At 56.1% G+C, this 13,878-nt stretch overlaps 1 protein-coding gene across 1 annotated transcript; it reads left to right on the forward strand.

Annotated features, from left to right (window-relative positions):
- Positions 1–9,696: 9,696 nt before the first annotated feature.
- LOC117071275 lies at positions 9,697–13,671 on the forward strand. The gene is made up of 3 exons (XM_033191069.1): positions 9,697–10,033; positions 11,808–11,922; positions 12,295–13,671. Exons 1-3 carry the CDS (start codon positions 9,752–9,754, stop codon positions 12,762–12,764), a joined length of 867 nt encoding a protein of 288 aa, XP_033046960.1. The 5' UTR covers positions 9,697–9,751; the 3' UTR covers positions 12,765–13,671.
- Positions 13,672–13,878: the final 207 nt, after the last annotated feature.

The raw sequence follows: 13,878 nt of genomic DNA on the forward strand, positions 1-13,878 counted from the left end.
AGAGGGCAGGCCTGTGTCCCAGGGGAGTACCCAGCTACCTCCTGACCCCCTCCCTGGGCCCTGCTTGCCAGAGGAGGGGTGGTGTGAGAGCACAGACCTTGTTTGACCTCATACCTCAGGCCAGAACACCGGGACGCCGAGACCACAAGATATGGCTGCCCCAAGGCTGTGGTGACTTAGAATGTGATTAGTGGACAAAGCGGCCCCACTCTCCAGTCCAAGCAGCCCTAGGACTGGCCACTGGGCATCGCGTCACTAGACACGTGGAATGCTGTAGCATCCTCCCTGTCCTGAGACGCACCATCACTTGATGGCAGAAAAAACTGTCAGAGACCTCTGGGCAGACTGAACGACTTCTATTACAGAGTAACTTAGACATAGCCAAACCCAAAATGTACGCTTTGACAAAAGGATGTCCAAGGCCTGCCTTCACTCCCCTCTGGTTCCAACTATCGAGGGCTCAGCCTCTCCAAGCTCTCCCTCCACTCACCCTGCAAAGCTGGGCTTTGACATCTGCCTCTGTGAGCCCTCTCTGAGTCTGTGCGGAAAAGGATCACTCAGCAGGCCTGGGAGTGCACACTCTGCACAGTCCAAAGAAAGGCCTGGCCCCTGCTGGCTCCTGGAAGGAGCCCTGTGCCCGTGGAGAGGATGACATCCCTGTCCTCAGCCTGTGGTGGATGGATGTGGGGTGGGCTGCACCAGTGATCTATGGCATGAGGGAACCTGTTGGGAGATGGCAAGTTTTTTTTTTTTTCTTTTTTTTCTCACTCTGTCACCCAGGCTGGAGTGCAGTGGCGAAATTTCGATTCTCCTGCCTCAACCTCCAAGTAGCTGGGACTACAGGCACGCGTCACCATGCCTGGCTAATTTTTGTATTTTTAGTAGAGATGGGGTTTCACCATGTTGGCCAGGCTGTTCTCAAACTCCTGACCTCTGGTGATCCGCCCACCTCGGCCTCCCAAAGTGTTGGGACTACAGGCGTGAGCCACCGCGCCTGGCCAGGAAATGGAAATGTTTTATAGCTCAGTTGTGCTCGTGGTTACACAACTAAATGCATGTGTCAAGCCAGAACTATGCATACCAGATACCAGAGGAGTGAATTACACTTTATGTAAATTATACCTTAAGTTTTAAAAAACAAATTTTAAAAAGAAGAAGTTGGGAGGTAAACAAAAACAAAAACAGTGTAAGCCCAGAAAGTTGAGAAAATGGAGATAAAAATAAGATCAGAAATCAATGAAATAGCAAAGATGCAATAGAGAAGAACAATGAAGACAAAAATTGGTTCTTCGAAAAAAATTAACCACAAAATGGATCAACAGTTCTGGGAAGAAGGAACAAAGAAAGGAAAGACACAAATAATATTAACGAAAAAGAGGCCAAGTTGCAGATTTAAAAGATAATAATTACCACAGACTGTTGGAAAATTTTGCAGATCATTTATCAGATAAAGGACTTCCATTCAGAATATATAAAAAATTCAGAACTGAACAATTAAAAAAAAACAGTTTAAAAATGGGCTAATGCTGGGCACCGTGACTCACGCCTGTAATCCCAGCACTTTGGGAAGTGGGCGGATCACTTGAGGTCAGGAGTTCGAGACCAGCCTGACCAACATAGTGAAACCCCATCTCTACTAAAAAAATACAAAATTAGCCAGGCATGGTGGCGCATGCCTGTAATTCCAGCTACTTGGGAGGCTGAGACACGAGAATTGCTTGAACCCGGGAGGGGAAGATTGCAGTGAGCCAAGATCGTGTCATTGCACTCCAGCCTGGTCAACAAGAGTAAAACGCTGCCAAAAAAAAAAAAAAGAAGGGCTAACAGCTGGGTGTGGTGGCTCATGTCTGTAATCCCAGCACTTTGGGAGGCTGAGGTGGGAGGATCACTTGAAGCCAGGAGTTCAAGACCAGCCTGGACAACATAGGCCCTGTCTTTACAAAAATAAAAATAAAAAATTAGCTGGGCATGGTGGCGTGTGCCTGTTGTTCTAGCTTCTTGGGAGGCTGAGGTGGAAGGATTGCTGAGGCCCAGGAATTGAAAGTTACAGTGACCTATGATCGCAACACTGCATTCCAGACCGGGAGACAGAGTGAGCCTCTGTCTCAAAAAAGAAAAAGAGAGAAAGAGAAAAGAAAAGGAAAAAAGAAGGCTAAAGATCTGAAGAAACAGAGCCACCGAAGGTATACAGATGGCAGATAAGAACATGAAAAGACGCTCTACGTAATTTCTCATTAGGCGAGTGTAGATTAAGCTACAATGCGATCCCATTGCACAGCCACACAAACAGAACGCCACAGAAGGTATACAGATGGCAAATAAGAACGTGAAAAGACGCTCCACATAATTTCTCATTAGGCGAGTGCAGATTGAAACCACAATGCCATCCCATTGCACAGCCACAAAATGGCTAAAACATAATCACACAAGTAAAATGACAATGCCACATGCTGACACAGATGTGAAGCACAAGAAATTCTCATTTCCTGCTGGTGAGAATGCAAAATGGTGCAGCCATTTTGGGAAAGAAACTGGCCATTTCTCACCCAGAAATGCCACTCGCATAAATCTTCACAGCAGCTTTATTTATAATCACTAAAAACTGGAAGCAAATCCATTGTTCTTCAGTCGGTGAGTAGATCAAACCTGCAGCCCATGGATGGAATGGAAAACTATTCAGCAATAAAAAGGGAAAGGCCATCCATTCAAATATCATGGATGATCTCCAATGCATTTTTCTTTGTGAAAGAAACCAGATTCAAAAGGTTACTATCTGTACTAATAAGCATGGTTGTGCATTTTAATTGATTGATGAATTGCATTAATCAAATGCATTGGTTAAATTGCATATTGGTTGATTGATTAATTACATTAATATGACATTCCAGAGAAAGCAAAGCTAGAGATAAAGAGTGGAGAAATAGGAACACTTTTACACTGTTGGTGGGATTGTAAACTAGTTCAACCATTATGGAAAACAGTATGGCGATTCCTCAAGGATCTAGAACTAGATGTACCATATGACCCAGCCATCCCACTACTGGGTATATACCCAAAGGATTATAAATTACTCTACTACAAAGACACATGTACACGTATGTTTATTGCGGCACTATTCACAATAGCAAAGACTTGGAATCAACCCAAATGTCCATCTGTGACAGACTGGATTAAGAAAATGTGGCACATATACACCATGGAATACTATGCAGCCATAAAAAAGGATGAGTTTGCATCCTTTGTAGGGACATGGATGCAGCTGGAATCCATCATTCTTAGCAAACTATCACAAGAAGAGAAAACCAAACACCGCATGTTCTCACTCATAGGTGGGAACTGAACAATGAGATCACTTGGACTCGGGAAGGGGAACATCACACACTGGGGCCTATCATGGGGAGGGGGGAGGAGGGAGGGATTGCACTGGGGAGTTATACATGATATAAACGTCATGCACATGTACCCTAGAACTTAAAGTATAATAAAAAAAAAAAAAAGAAAGAAAGCAAAGCTACAGATAAAGAAAACAGATTGGTGGTTGCAGGGGTTGGGGATGGGGGCAGCACAGGGGAATGTGGGGGTGATGAGCCTGTTCTGAATCATGACTATGGGAGTGGGTAACATGACTGTGCATTTGTCCAAACCTGTAGAACTGAACACCAGACAGTGGACTTTTTGGATATGTATATTCAGATATTTTTATGCAAAAACAAAGCAATTCTCAGAAAAGATAGTCTTCCCATGCAGACATTTGGGGCTGGAAGGACCCGTTTTTCGAGTGAAGTCACAGAGGCCAGAGGACAGCAACCTCAGAGCCTGTCCACCTCAAAGCCGAAGGAAGGGGCTCTGCTGAGGATGGAACTGCCCTCTCTGAAGGTGGAGGATTGACAGGAGCTGCCTGGCTGTGGCCGAGGCAAGCCCAGTGCCCGGGCCAGAGCTGGAGCCCATAGCTGCAGCCAGGAAGATGCCCCCAGCACCTCCGAGCAGTTTGCACATGGCATCGGGCCCCATGGGTCCGGTCCACACCCCCGTCTTGCCTCGAGGAAGCCCAGCCCAGAGACTTGAGGCAGCCTCCTTGGGGTCTCACAGCAGTAAGGTGGCCCAGGGGTCCAGACCCGTGGCCACCCATGCTCCTGGCTGGCTTGGAGTCACGTGTGGGGGTTTGTGTGTGTGTCCCTGTGTGAGTGTGTGTCTGAACACACGTATGCAAATGCATGCCTGTGTGTGCATCTATGTCTGTGTGTGTGTGCACCTGTGTATGTGAGTATGGGTGTGTGTGCACCTGTATCTGTGGTGAGTGTGCATGTGTGTGCATCTGTGCATGTGAGTGTGCATGTGTGTGGGTGCACCTGTGTGTGAGTGTGCATGTGTGTGTGTGCATGTGTGTGCACCTGTGTGTGTGCGTGTGCATGTGTGTGCACCTGTGTGTGAGTGTGCATGTGTGTGTGCACCTGTGTGTGTGTGCATGTGTGTGTGTGCGTGTGTGCACCTGTGTGTGAGTGTGCATGTGTTGTGTGAGTGTGCATGTGTGTGTGCGTGTGTGTGAGTGTGCATGTGTGTGTGCACCTGTGTGTGAGTGTGCATGGTGTGTGTGCGTGTGTGCACCTGTGTGTGTGAGTGTGCATGTGTGTGTGCGTGTGTGTGCACTGTGTGTGAGTGTGCATGTGTGTGCACCTGTGTGTGAGTGTGCATGTGTGTGTGCACCTGTGTGTGTGTGCGTGTGTGCACCTGTGTGTGTGTGCATATGCGTGTGTGAGTGTGCATGTGTGTGTGTGTGCATGTGTGTGTGCACCTGTGTGTGTGAGTGTGCATGTGTGTGTGCGTGTGTGCACCTGTGTGTGTGTGCTGTGTGTGTGTGAGTGTGCATGTGTGTGTGCACCTGTGTGTGTGTGTGCATGTGTGTGTGTGCGTGTGTGCACCTGTGTGTGTGAGTGTGCATGTGTGTGTGTGCATGTGTGTGTGCACCTGTGTGTGAGTGTGCATGTGTGTGCACCTGTGTGTGTGAGTGTGCATGTGTGTGTGTGCACCTGTGTGTGAGTGTGCATGTGTGTGTGTGTGCACCTGTGTGTGAGTGTGCATGTGTGTGTGTGCACCTGTGTGTGTGAGTGTGCATGTGTGTAAAGATGAGATCCTTCAGGTGGGTGAGGCAGTGGACAGGTGCCAGCACAAGCAGGGCTGGAAGGTGTGGCTTTGGGGTGAGGGGCTAGAAGATGTGGCTTCAGGGGTGAGGCCCTGTCCAGGTGGGTGTTGGGTTCCTCCACCCCGGAAGGAAGTCACACCCCTGAGCAGGGGACACAGGCCAAGGCTGTGGAGTCTGTAGGTGAGGGGGCAGGAAGTGGAGCAGCACCTCCCCAACCTCCTGCATTCCCTGTGAGGCACAGGAGTGCCCTCCACTGCCCTGCCGTGGGCCAGTCAGAGCCGTGCAGCAGAAATCCTTTCAAGTGCACACACGTGTGTGCATTCTCACACACGTATACACATACTGGCATGCCCGTGTTCACATGCATGGCCTGTTCATCAGCCCTCCAGCTCCTGCCCAGATTCCACCAGCTCTGAGCACCTGGTGAATGTCCCCTACCTGCCCTCTGGCCTGCCCCTCACCCTCCACCCCGTGGGTGGGCAACTCTGCCCTGCCAGCCTCACATGGCCTCTTCCTGAGGGTGGCTGTGGCTTGGGGATGTCCACTCCCCAAGTCCTCCTCTCCCATGGACAGCCCTGGGCCCTCCTGCTCCCCTGCCCTCCGTCCCCTGGCCCAGCTTCCTTGGCCCATGGCCTTGCCCACTCTGCGTCACCCCTCACCCCTCCCTGCCTTGGCACTCACTGTCCCCTCGGCCCAAGATGCCCTGGCCTGCCTCAGTGGGCTCCACTCAGACCCAGTCCCTCTGCAAAGCTTTCCGTCCTGCTCCAGGATTTGGGCCTGGCCCGCACGCCCAGGGTGGTGACGGTGGCCTTTCTCCAGGACCTGCTGACGGGAGGAGCCCCCTCCCATGACTTTGGGTCCTTGGAGGCAGAGAGCTCCCCCACCTCAGAAGCTGCCCGGGGCGGGGCATGCCGCAGGCCTGCGGGTCTGTCTGCCAGAAACCTCCAGTTTCTATGAGGGTCAGCCCCCACTCCACTGGTCCTCCTCTATTAGTGACAGGTGAGGGGTCCCGCAGCCCAGGAGCCTTGGGTCCCTGACCCTGGGTTGTTAACCAGACCCCTGGCAGCTGAGCTTGGCTGGAACCCCAACAGCCTGCAGAGGGAACCAGAATGTTTCCAGCATGGGTGCTGAGTGCTGACGTCAGCCAGGGTGCTTTCCACGTCGGGTTGCTGTCTCCCCGGTGGTGTCTGGGTTGCAGTCCTGGTCTCAGCTGCCAACCTGGACACTGCACCTTTAGGGGTTTCCCGGGGCTGAAGGACACTGGCAGGGATGCAAGGGCCGCCCCTCTATCGTGTGGCCTCCTGGCGCTAGCCATCTCCCAGCCACCCTCCGAGCCGCCAGCCCTCCCGCGGGGACGTCGGAGCAATGATTCTAAAACAGGACAGCTCTGAGCTTTCCCCTGGCTGCCCGAAGGCTACCAGGACTTCTCGCCCAGACATTTGGGGCTGGAAACTTCTTGCGGTGGCAGGAGGGGCTGTCCTGTGTGTTGCAGGACATTTCCCAGCATCCTTGGTCTCCACCCACTAGAAGCCAGTGGCACCCCTCCCTGCCGTGAAGTCCAAACGTGTCTCCAGAGACCCTAAGTGTTGTGAAATGGAGGACACTGGACCCCCCTCACTGGCATGGGGAAGGGGAAGTGCCTTTGGGAGCCACTAGGCCGGGCTCCCCCATGAGGGTTTCCGTGCTGAGCTGAGCCCGTGCTGGCCTGGATGGGGGCAGGGGGGAAGCAGTTGCACTTCTGCTGATCCGCAGGAGGACCTGGGGGAGCAGCCTGCTCCTTCGGCTGCCCCGCCCCGTCCCGTCCCTGTCCCCCGCCCTGAGGTCTCGGGGTGGCCTTTATCTTGGGCCTTTCCTGTTTCAAGTCACCATTAGGGCAAAACAAGCAGTTCCTGAAAACGGCTGAGAATAGGCCCCAGGGGCTTGGCAGGGGCTGCAGGGTGGAAGGCAGGGTCTGGGAAGGTCTGGGCAGCAGGGCTGCGGAGGAGGCCCAGGGCTGTGAGGGGGTAAGTCCCCCACCTGTGGAGACGCTGTGGCCCCCGCCCAGGCCTGGCACCCAGCAGGTACTTCACAGAAGAGCTGGGCCTGGGTAGATGGCTCCTGGGTGTGGTGGGACTTTCAGCAGCATCCCTGGCCCCACCTGGCCACCGCAGCTGGCTGTGCCTCGCTCCTTCCTGAGTCCTGGAAGCTGGCCCTGGATGTGACACCTGTTGGCCCCAGCTGGCTCCAGGCCCTCAGGGAGTGTCACACGGACCGTTCAGCTAGGGTCTGCCTGCTGCTGCTACCGCCCCAGGGAGGAAAAAGGATGGTCCGTGGAAGCCAGGGACTGCCCAGGGGCAGGAGCAGATGCAGGGCGAGTGGACATGCCCCAAGGTCCAGCTCCACAGGGGTTGGGGGGATGGCCAGGCTCGAGGCGGGTTCCCTAGGGAGGTGCATTCTAAAGGGGACCAGCCCCCCATGCTGCGAAGGGCAGTGAGAAGGACGCAGCCCCCACCAGGCCCAGCCCTTCCTTGGGGCACCGGGGAAGGGTCTCTGGGGAGGGGGCTTCGGGGCTGGGCCTGAGCTGCGGGTGGAAGGGTGTGCTCTGCAACTGAGGAGAGGTTCAGGGGCCAGCTCTGGGGTTCAGGGGTCACATGATACCAAGCTCTCACCCCAGAGAGCCACCCACAGCTCACACTGACGGTGGACCCCCAATCTCGGCCTCCCACAGCTGCAAGGTCTTCCTCCCCACCAGTTCCTAGAGAGGAGAGATGGGAGTGACAGTCCCCAGAGATGGGACAGCCAGGAGCCCAGCTCTGGGAAGCCCCTGGGGCCTGCTTCAATCTCTCCTGGACCCTCCAGGTAACAGATGGGCTCTCAGAGCATCTCCTGCTAGCCCAGAGCTCGAGACCACAGGGGAAAAGCCCTCCCCTGACCCTAGGAGCTCTCGGGGGCACCGAGCAGCCCAGATTGCGGCCGAACCCAGCGCCAAGCAGAGAGGGCAAGAGAATGACAAGCAGGGTCCTGGGGGGCCGCGGACGCATGGTCACTGCGGGAGCAGTGGTGGAGGCGGCTGTGAGTTGGACCCTGGCAGGGAGCAAGACCCAGAGGCTGGTGGAGGAAACAGGTAGAGGAAGGGGAGGCTATTGGGGTGGAGGTGGTGGTGCCGGGGGTGTGGCAGGCTCTGGGGCCCAGCTGGACACAAGGACCCAGATCCGTCTGGCCAGGCCTGGGCAGCCCAGCCTCAACCACACCAGGCATGGGCTGCCCAGAAGAGGAGCCACCCCGCCTAGGGTGGGCCCCAGAACCTGATGGGCCAGGGTCCTGTCCTAGGATTGTTCCAGAAATCAAGACTGGAGCTTGAGACTGGGGGCTTCCCCAGGTCTCCCACCCTGAGGGGAGAGCAGCTGGCGGTAGACACCGCCCTCAGGGAGCTGAGAGGCCGGAGGTGGAGGGGGCTGGGGGCCGGCTCTGCAGCCCCCAGGACGCCCTTGGCTGCTGGCTTAGGGCCTATCTTTAGCCACCATGGTCTCGCAGGGTGCCCTGCAGCCCCCTCTTGCCCCAGGCGAGCCCTGGAGGAGTTCTTCACTTGGATGGGTGCATGGTTTACAGTGAGGGGTTTGGCTTGCCAGCACCCGTATGCCCCTTGGAAGCCCCATTTTCCGCCCCCAGCGGCCCTGCTCCTACCCCGCACCCACCCCGCAGCTAGTCCGAAGCTCCCCGTCTCCAGGGATGCTCCCAGACCCCCTCCAGCAGAAGCCCTTTTTGGAAACACCCTTAGGCTGAGCCTCTGTCTACTCCACTGGTGTAACCAACAATAGGGAGCTCCCAAGGACCCCAAAAAGGCAGACATTGTAAGGGGGAAACTGAGGCCCAAAGTGTCCAGCAAACAGTTGTTCTAGTCTCTGTGAGCTGTTCTAGCAAAAGATTGAACCTGAGGAGAGGGTCATCAGACCTCCCATTTGTCATAACCAAGGCATTCGGAAGTGGTGGGTAACCTGGAGAGCCACTCTTTGTGACTGGTGTCTGAAGTCAGGGCAGTCAAGGGCGACTGAGCCCTTAACCTAACCCACAAGTGAAGTGCCAGAGGCATTGTGAGTTACAGTATAGAAGAAAAACTTCTTCCATACCCCCAGCTTCTCTGGCCTCGGGGCTCCACCTCCTTCCCAGTTCAATATCCCCTGACCCTTTTCTCATTTGGGGTAGTTGAGTCCCTGGACTTGGCCAGCGGGCACCTTGCTCAGCTGCCAGGGACCTGCCCTTGCTAGGTGGAAGAAAAGCTGGCATTGGCCGGGCACGGTGGCTCAGCCTGTAATCCCAGCACTTTGGGAGGCTGAGGTGGGTGGATCACGAGGTCGGGAGATTGAGACCATCCTGGCTAACACGGTAAAACCCCGTCTCTACTAAAAATACAAAAAAGTAGCCGGGCGTGGTGGTGGGTGCCTGTAGTCCCAGCTACTCAGGAGGCTGAGGCAGGACAGTGGAGTGAATCTGGGAGGCAGAGCTTGCGTTGAGCAAAGATCGCTCCACTGCACTCCAGCCTGGGCGACAGAGCGAGACTCCATCTCAAAAAAAAGGAAGGAAGGAAGGGAGGGAGGGAGGGAGGGAGGGAAGGAAAAGCTGGCATTGCAGCACATGTCCCCAGTTCTGCACCCCCTTCCTGCTCAGAACAGCACCCAGAATCAGCTGGCGCAGCGACATCAAAGACTACATTTCCCAGCCTCCCCTGCTGCCAGGTGTGATCACAAGACTACACTGGGCCCAGGAAGGAGGGAAGATGGAGCAGGTGAACTGAGTGGGAATTCTGGGAAGTCTCCACACAGGGGACGGGTTGTGCCCTGCTCTCCTTTGCTTCTGCCTCATTCCTGGAACACAGATGTGAAAGCTGGAGCTCAGGTTGCCACCTGGGACCATGAGGTAAGGCTGGGGGCTTCCCGTGGTTGTGGGGCTGTCGTGCCAGCCCTGAGAAAAAGGAAACCCTGTGGATTAGGTGGGTTAGGCAGAGTTGCCTGGGGTTTCTGGGGCCACAGGCAGCCTGTCCTGGGCCTCACTAGGACACACTATGACTGTTGAAACCATGACTCATGATGCACACTGGGGGCATGCCCTGGTTAAAGGAACAGGCGTTGGCAGCAAGGAGTTTCAGAATTATCCAGTTCTTGGGCTGACACTTCTCAAAAGCCGCTATCTTCCCCTGCCTCTTCTGTCTCGGGGAGGCCCTCTTCAAAACTTCCCTAAAAATCCCTTCCCTGGCTTAAACCTGGGGCCTCTCGCCTTCTCACCAGAGCAGCTGTCCCCCCACAGAAACCCCAGGACACTTCTGCCTTTCCTCTTCCCGCTTGGCCTGTCATCTGGTCCGCACCCCCGGCTTGCATCACCAACACCCAGGGGTGGGAGAGGCCAGGACAGAGCCCTCCTCCAAGGGAGTGAGCAAGGAGTCAGAAAAGGCCAGGAAGACTTCTTCTGAGGGATGGAGTCACCATCCGAGCAGAGGGGTCCGGTGAGGTGTGAATACACAGACATGCCTGATGCAGGGGGCTCCGTGACTGGAAACTGACACACGGGATTTGCCCTAGAATCGTCAGCACAGAGGCAGAGGGGGTGACTTGTCAAATCTGGGACAATTTGAGCATCATCAAGAACAATGACTAGGGGCCACGCATTGTCCCAGCACTTCGGGAGGCTAAGGCAGGCAGATCACCTGAGGTCAGGAGTTCAAGACCAGCCTGACCAACATGGTGAAACCCCGTCTCTACTAAAAATACAAAACTTGGCCGGGCGTGGTGGCTCAAGCCTGTAATCCCAGCACTTTGGGAGGCCGAGATGGGCGGATCACGAGGTTAGGAGATCGAGACCATCCTGGCTAACACGGTGAAACCCTGTCTCTACTAAAAAATACAAAAAACTAGCCGGGCGAGGTGGCGGGCGCCTGTAGTCCCAGCTACTCGGGAGGCTGAGGCAGGAGAATGGCGTAAACCCGGGAGGCGGAGCTTGCAGTGAGCTGAGATCCAGCCACTGCACTCCAGCCTGGGCGACAGAGCGAGACTCCGCCTCAAAAAAAAAAAAAAACAAAACTTAGCTGGGCGTGGTGGTGTGTGCATGTAATCCCAGCTACATGGGAAGCTGAGGCAAGAGAATCGCTTGAACCTGGCAGGCAGAGGTTGCAGTGAGCTGAGATTGCGCCATTGCACTCCAGCCTGGGCGACAAGAGCGAAACTCTACAACTCTTCATCCTCCAGAGAAGCCCGGGTGTCCTCCAGTGCATGGCTGAGGCCAGCCAGCGTCTCAGGGCTCGGGGAAGTCCCTGCCGTGACCTTCCAGTCCACGCTGCATTCTGGTGTTTGCTTTGCCTTCTAATGTGCCCCTAGACTGATAGTGACTTGAAGCGGGGCATGTGGCGGGGCCCCCCTGGCCCGGTGCCAGTGTGGCCCATGGAACACGCTTCATAAATCTAAAGGAGCCACCGGGCGTTGGACCGGGAGGGGTCTGCCTGTGCCAGGCCTGGCTCCCAATCCCAGGCCCACATCCTGAGGGCCACCGCATGGTCACCACCCCCAGTGCCTGAGCCTTCCCTAGGGCCGTCCTCCTTAGGATCTGGGCATCTGCCCGCCACACCTGTTGTCCTGGGAAGCTGGGAGGCCTGGGGCCCCCACTCTCAAAGCCTAGCCTTCCGGCCACTGTCTCTCTACAGTTACAGAGCAAAGACCCCACCACCACCCCCGCTACCATCACCAGAGGAGCAGCCCCGCAGGCCCACACGGTGTGGTCACACCTGGCTTGGGAGACAGCCGCACCCCACATGCAAGGTAGCCCTTGGGAACTTCTGCTCCACACCCACCAGGTGGGGAAGGCCAGAGCTGGCTGTTCAGGGCGTTTTAGTGCCAGACAAAAGCAAGGCCCTGTGGCTGCCCGGGAGGTGGAGCAGGCCACACTGGCCCCATGCACAGAGGCTCTTCCGGTCCCTCGTCCCATCCTCCCAGCTCTTTCCAACTTTGCCCCCTGGACATTTCTTGCTCTGACCCTCCCCTTCCTTATTCCTGGCCTTGTCTCCCCTGGGCCCAGGCCGTCCCAGACTGACTGGACAAGTTAGCAAATCACCAGCTTTGGCTTCTGGAGAGTCCAGGAGAAAGGCTGGTGAACCCACTGGACAGCAGGGTGGTTTCTGATGCACACATCAGGATGTGAAGTTGCACCCTGTGTCTGCAGCTTGGACCTCACCACTGCTGTGTCTGGGCCGCAGGGAGCTGTTCTGGTGCGTGACTCAGCCGTGGGCTGTTTTGGTGACTTCCTGTCTGAAACCTGCTCTCCTGTTGGTGAGGGGTTCTCTGGGTATGAATCACTTTGCTGGGGTCAGAGCAGGGAGAGCCAGCTCCCTGACGGGCTTCTCAGAGACAACACCCCAGGTGCTGCACGGCCCGGGGCAGCCCCCACTGGTCCTGGAGGCCTGGTAGGAAGAAGCAGGGCTGGTCCACACCCCCAGGCTCCTGCCTGTCCTACACCCCAGCCTGGCTTCTCCACTTGGCAGGGGCAGGGAAGCTGGTACACAGCTGCCAACCCTCCAGCTCACGCCCACAGCTCCTGCCACCCAAGAGGCCCAACTTTCCTTTCCCAGAACCCAGTGAAGGACCCAAAGAGAGGATTCTGCTGACCTCCCTTGAATCAGCTATTCCCGGACTGCCTGGCAAAGGCCAGAAGGCATGGAGGGTGACAATGGTCTGAGCTAGGTCCGGGTGCCACTCCTGGACCCCTCAGCTGGGGGTGCAGAGGAGCCCAGTGAACACGACAGACCACCCAGTGGGGCGCAGGAGGAGGCAGGTCCCCGGGAGCTGCTGGGGCCACCGACAGGAACCCACAGCCATCCCTGGCCGTCACCCCCGCTGGCCTGATGTGGGCTCTGCCTATTGCCGCTCCGAGGGTGGGGCTGCCCTGGCCCAAAGACCCGGGAGGCCAGTGACCCCGTGAGCAGCGGCCTGTGGAGGCACCAGATCCCCTAGATGATCACAGACCCCTGGGCAAGTGTTTCTGGAAAGCCAAGGTAGAACCTGCCCTGAGACCTGCGCCTCCCTGCCAGGGCAGTGGCAAAGCCCAGCTTTCCAGGGATTCCACTGCCACCCACACAAAACCCTCTGAAATCGCTGTTCAGAGGCAGCCTCCAGCCATGCGGCCCTGCAGCAGGGGGCAGCTGTGATCCATGTGTCTGGCGGAAAGTGCAGACTGGGGGCTCAGCCTCCACCGGACTCTCCTGGCCGTGGGCACACCCAACCAGGACGTGGCTGTCTTGACTCAATGACCGTCCCTGCTGCAGTGCCGGGCAGTGTCGCTTGGAGACATTGTGGTCCCCAGCTGTTTCCCCCAGCCCAGCCCTGTCCCCTCTGCTGAAAGAGCCTGGTTTGGATGGAGCTTGGCAGGCTCGGGAGTGGGCACCTGGCGGGGGGGGGTCTGTGCCCTGAAACCCAGAAGCAGCTTGGAGGTGAGTGGGGTTGTGGTGCTGTCCACAGCCAGCTGGCATTTTCTTTTTTTTATTTATTTTTTTTTTGAGACGGAGTCTCGCTCTGTCGCCCGGGCTGGAGTGCAGTGGCCGGATCTCAGCTCACTGCAAGCTCCGCCTCCCGGGTTCACGCCATTGTCCTGCCTCAGCCTCCCGAGTAGCTGGGACTACAGGCGCCCGCCACCTCGCCCGGCTAATTTTTTGTATTTTTTTAGTAGAGACGGGGTTTCACCATGTTAGCCAGGATGGTCTTGATCTCCTGACCTCGTGATCC

The sequence above is a fragment of the Trachypithecus francoisi genome, unplaced genomic scaffold (assembly GCF_009764315.1).
Source record: "Trachypithecus francoisi isolate TF-2019V2 unplaced genomic scaffold, Tfra_2.0 Lachesis_group3, whole genome shotgun sequence".
Lineage (NCBI taxonomy): Eukaryota > Metazoa > Chordata > Mammalia > Primates > Cercopithecidae > Trachypithecus > Trachypithecus francoisi.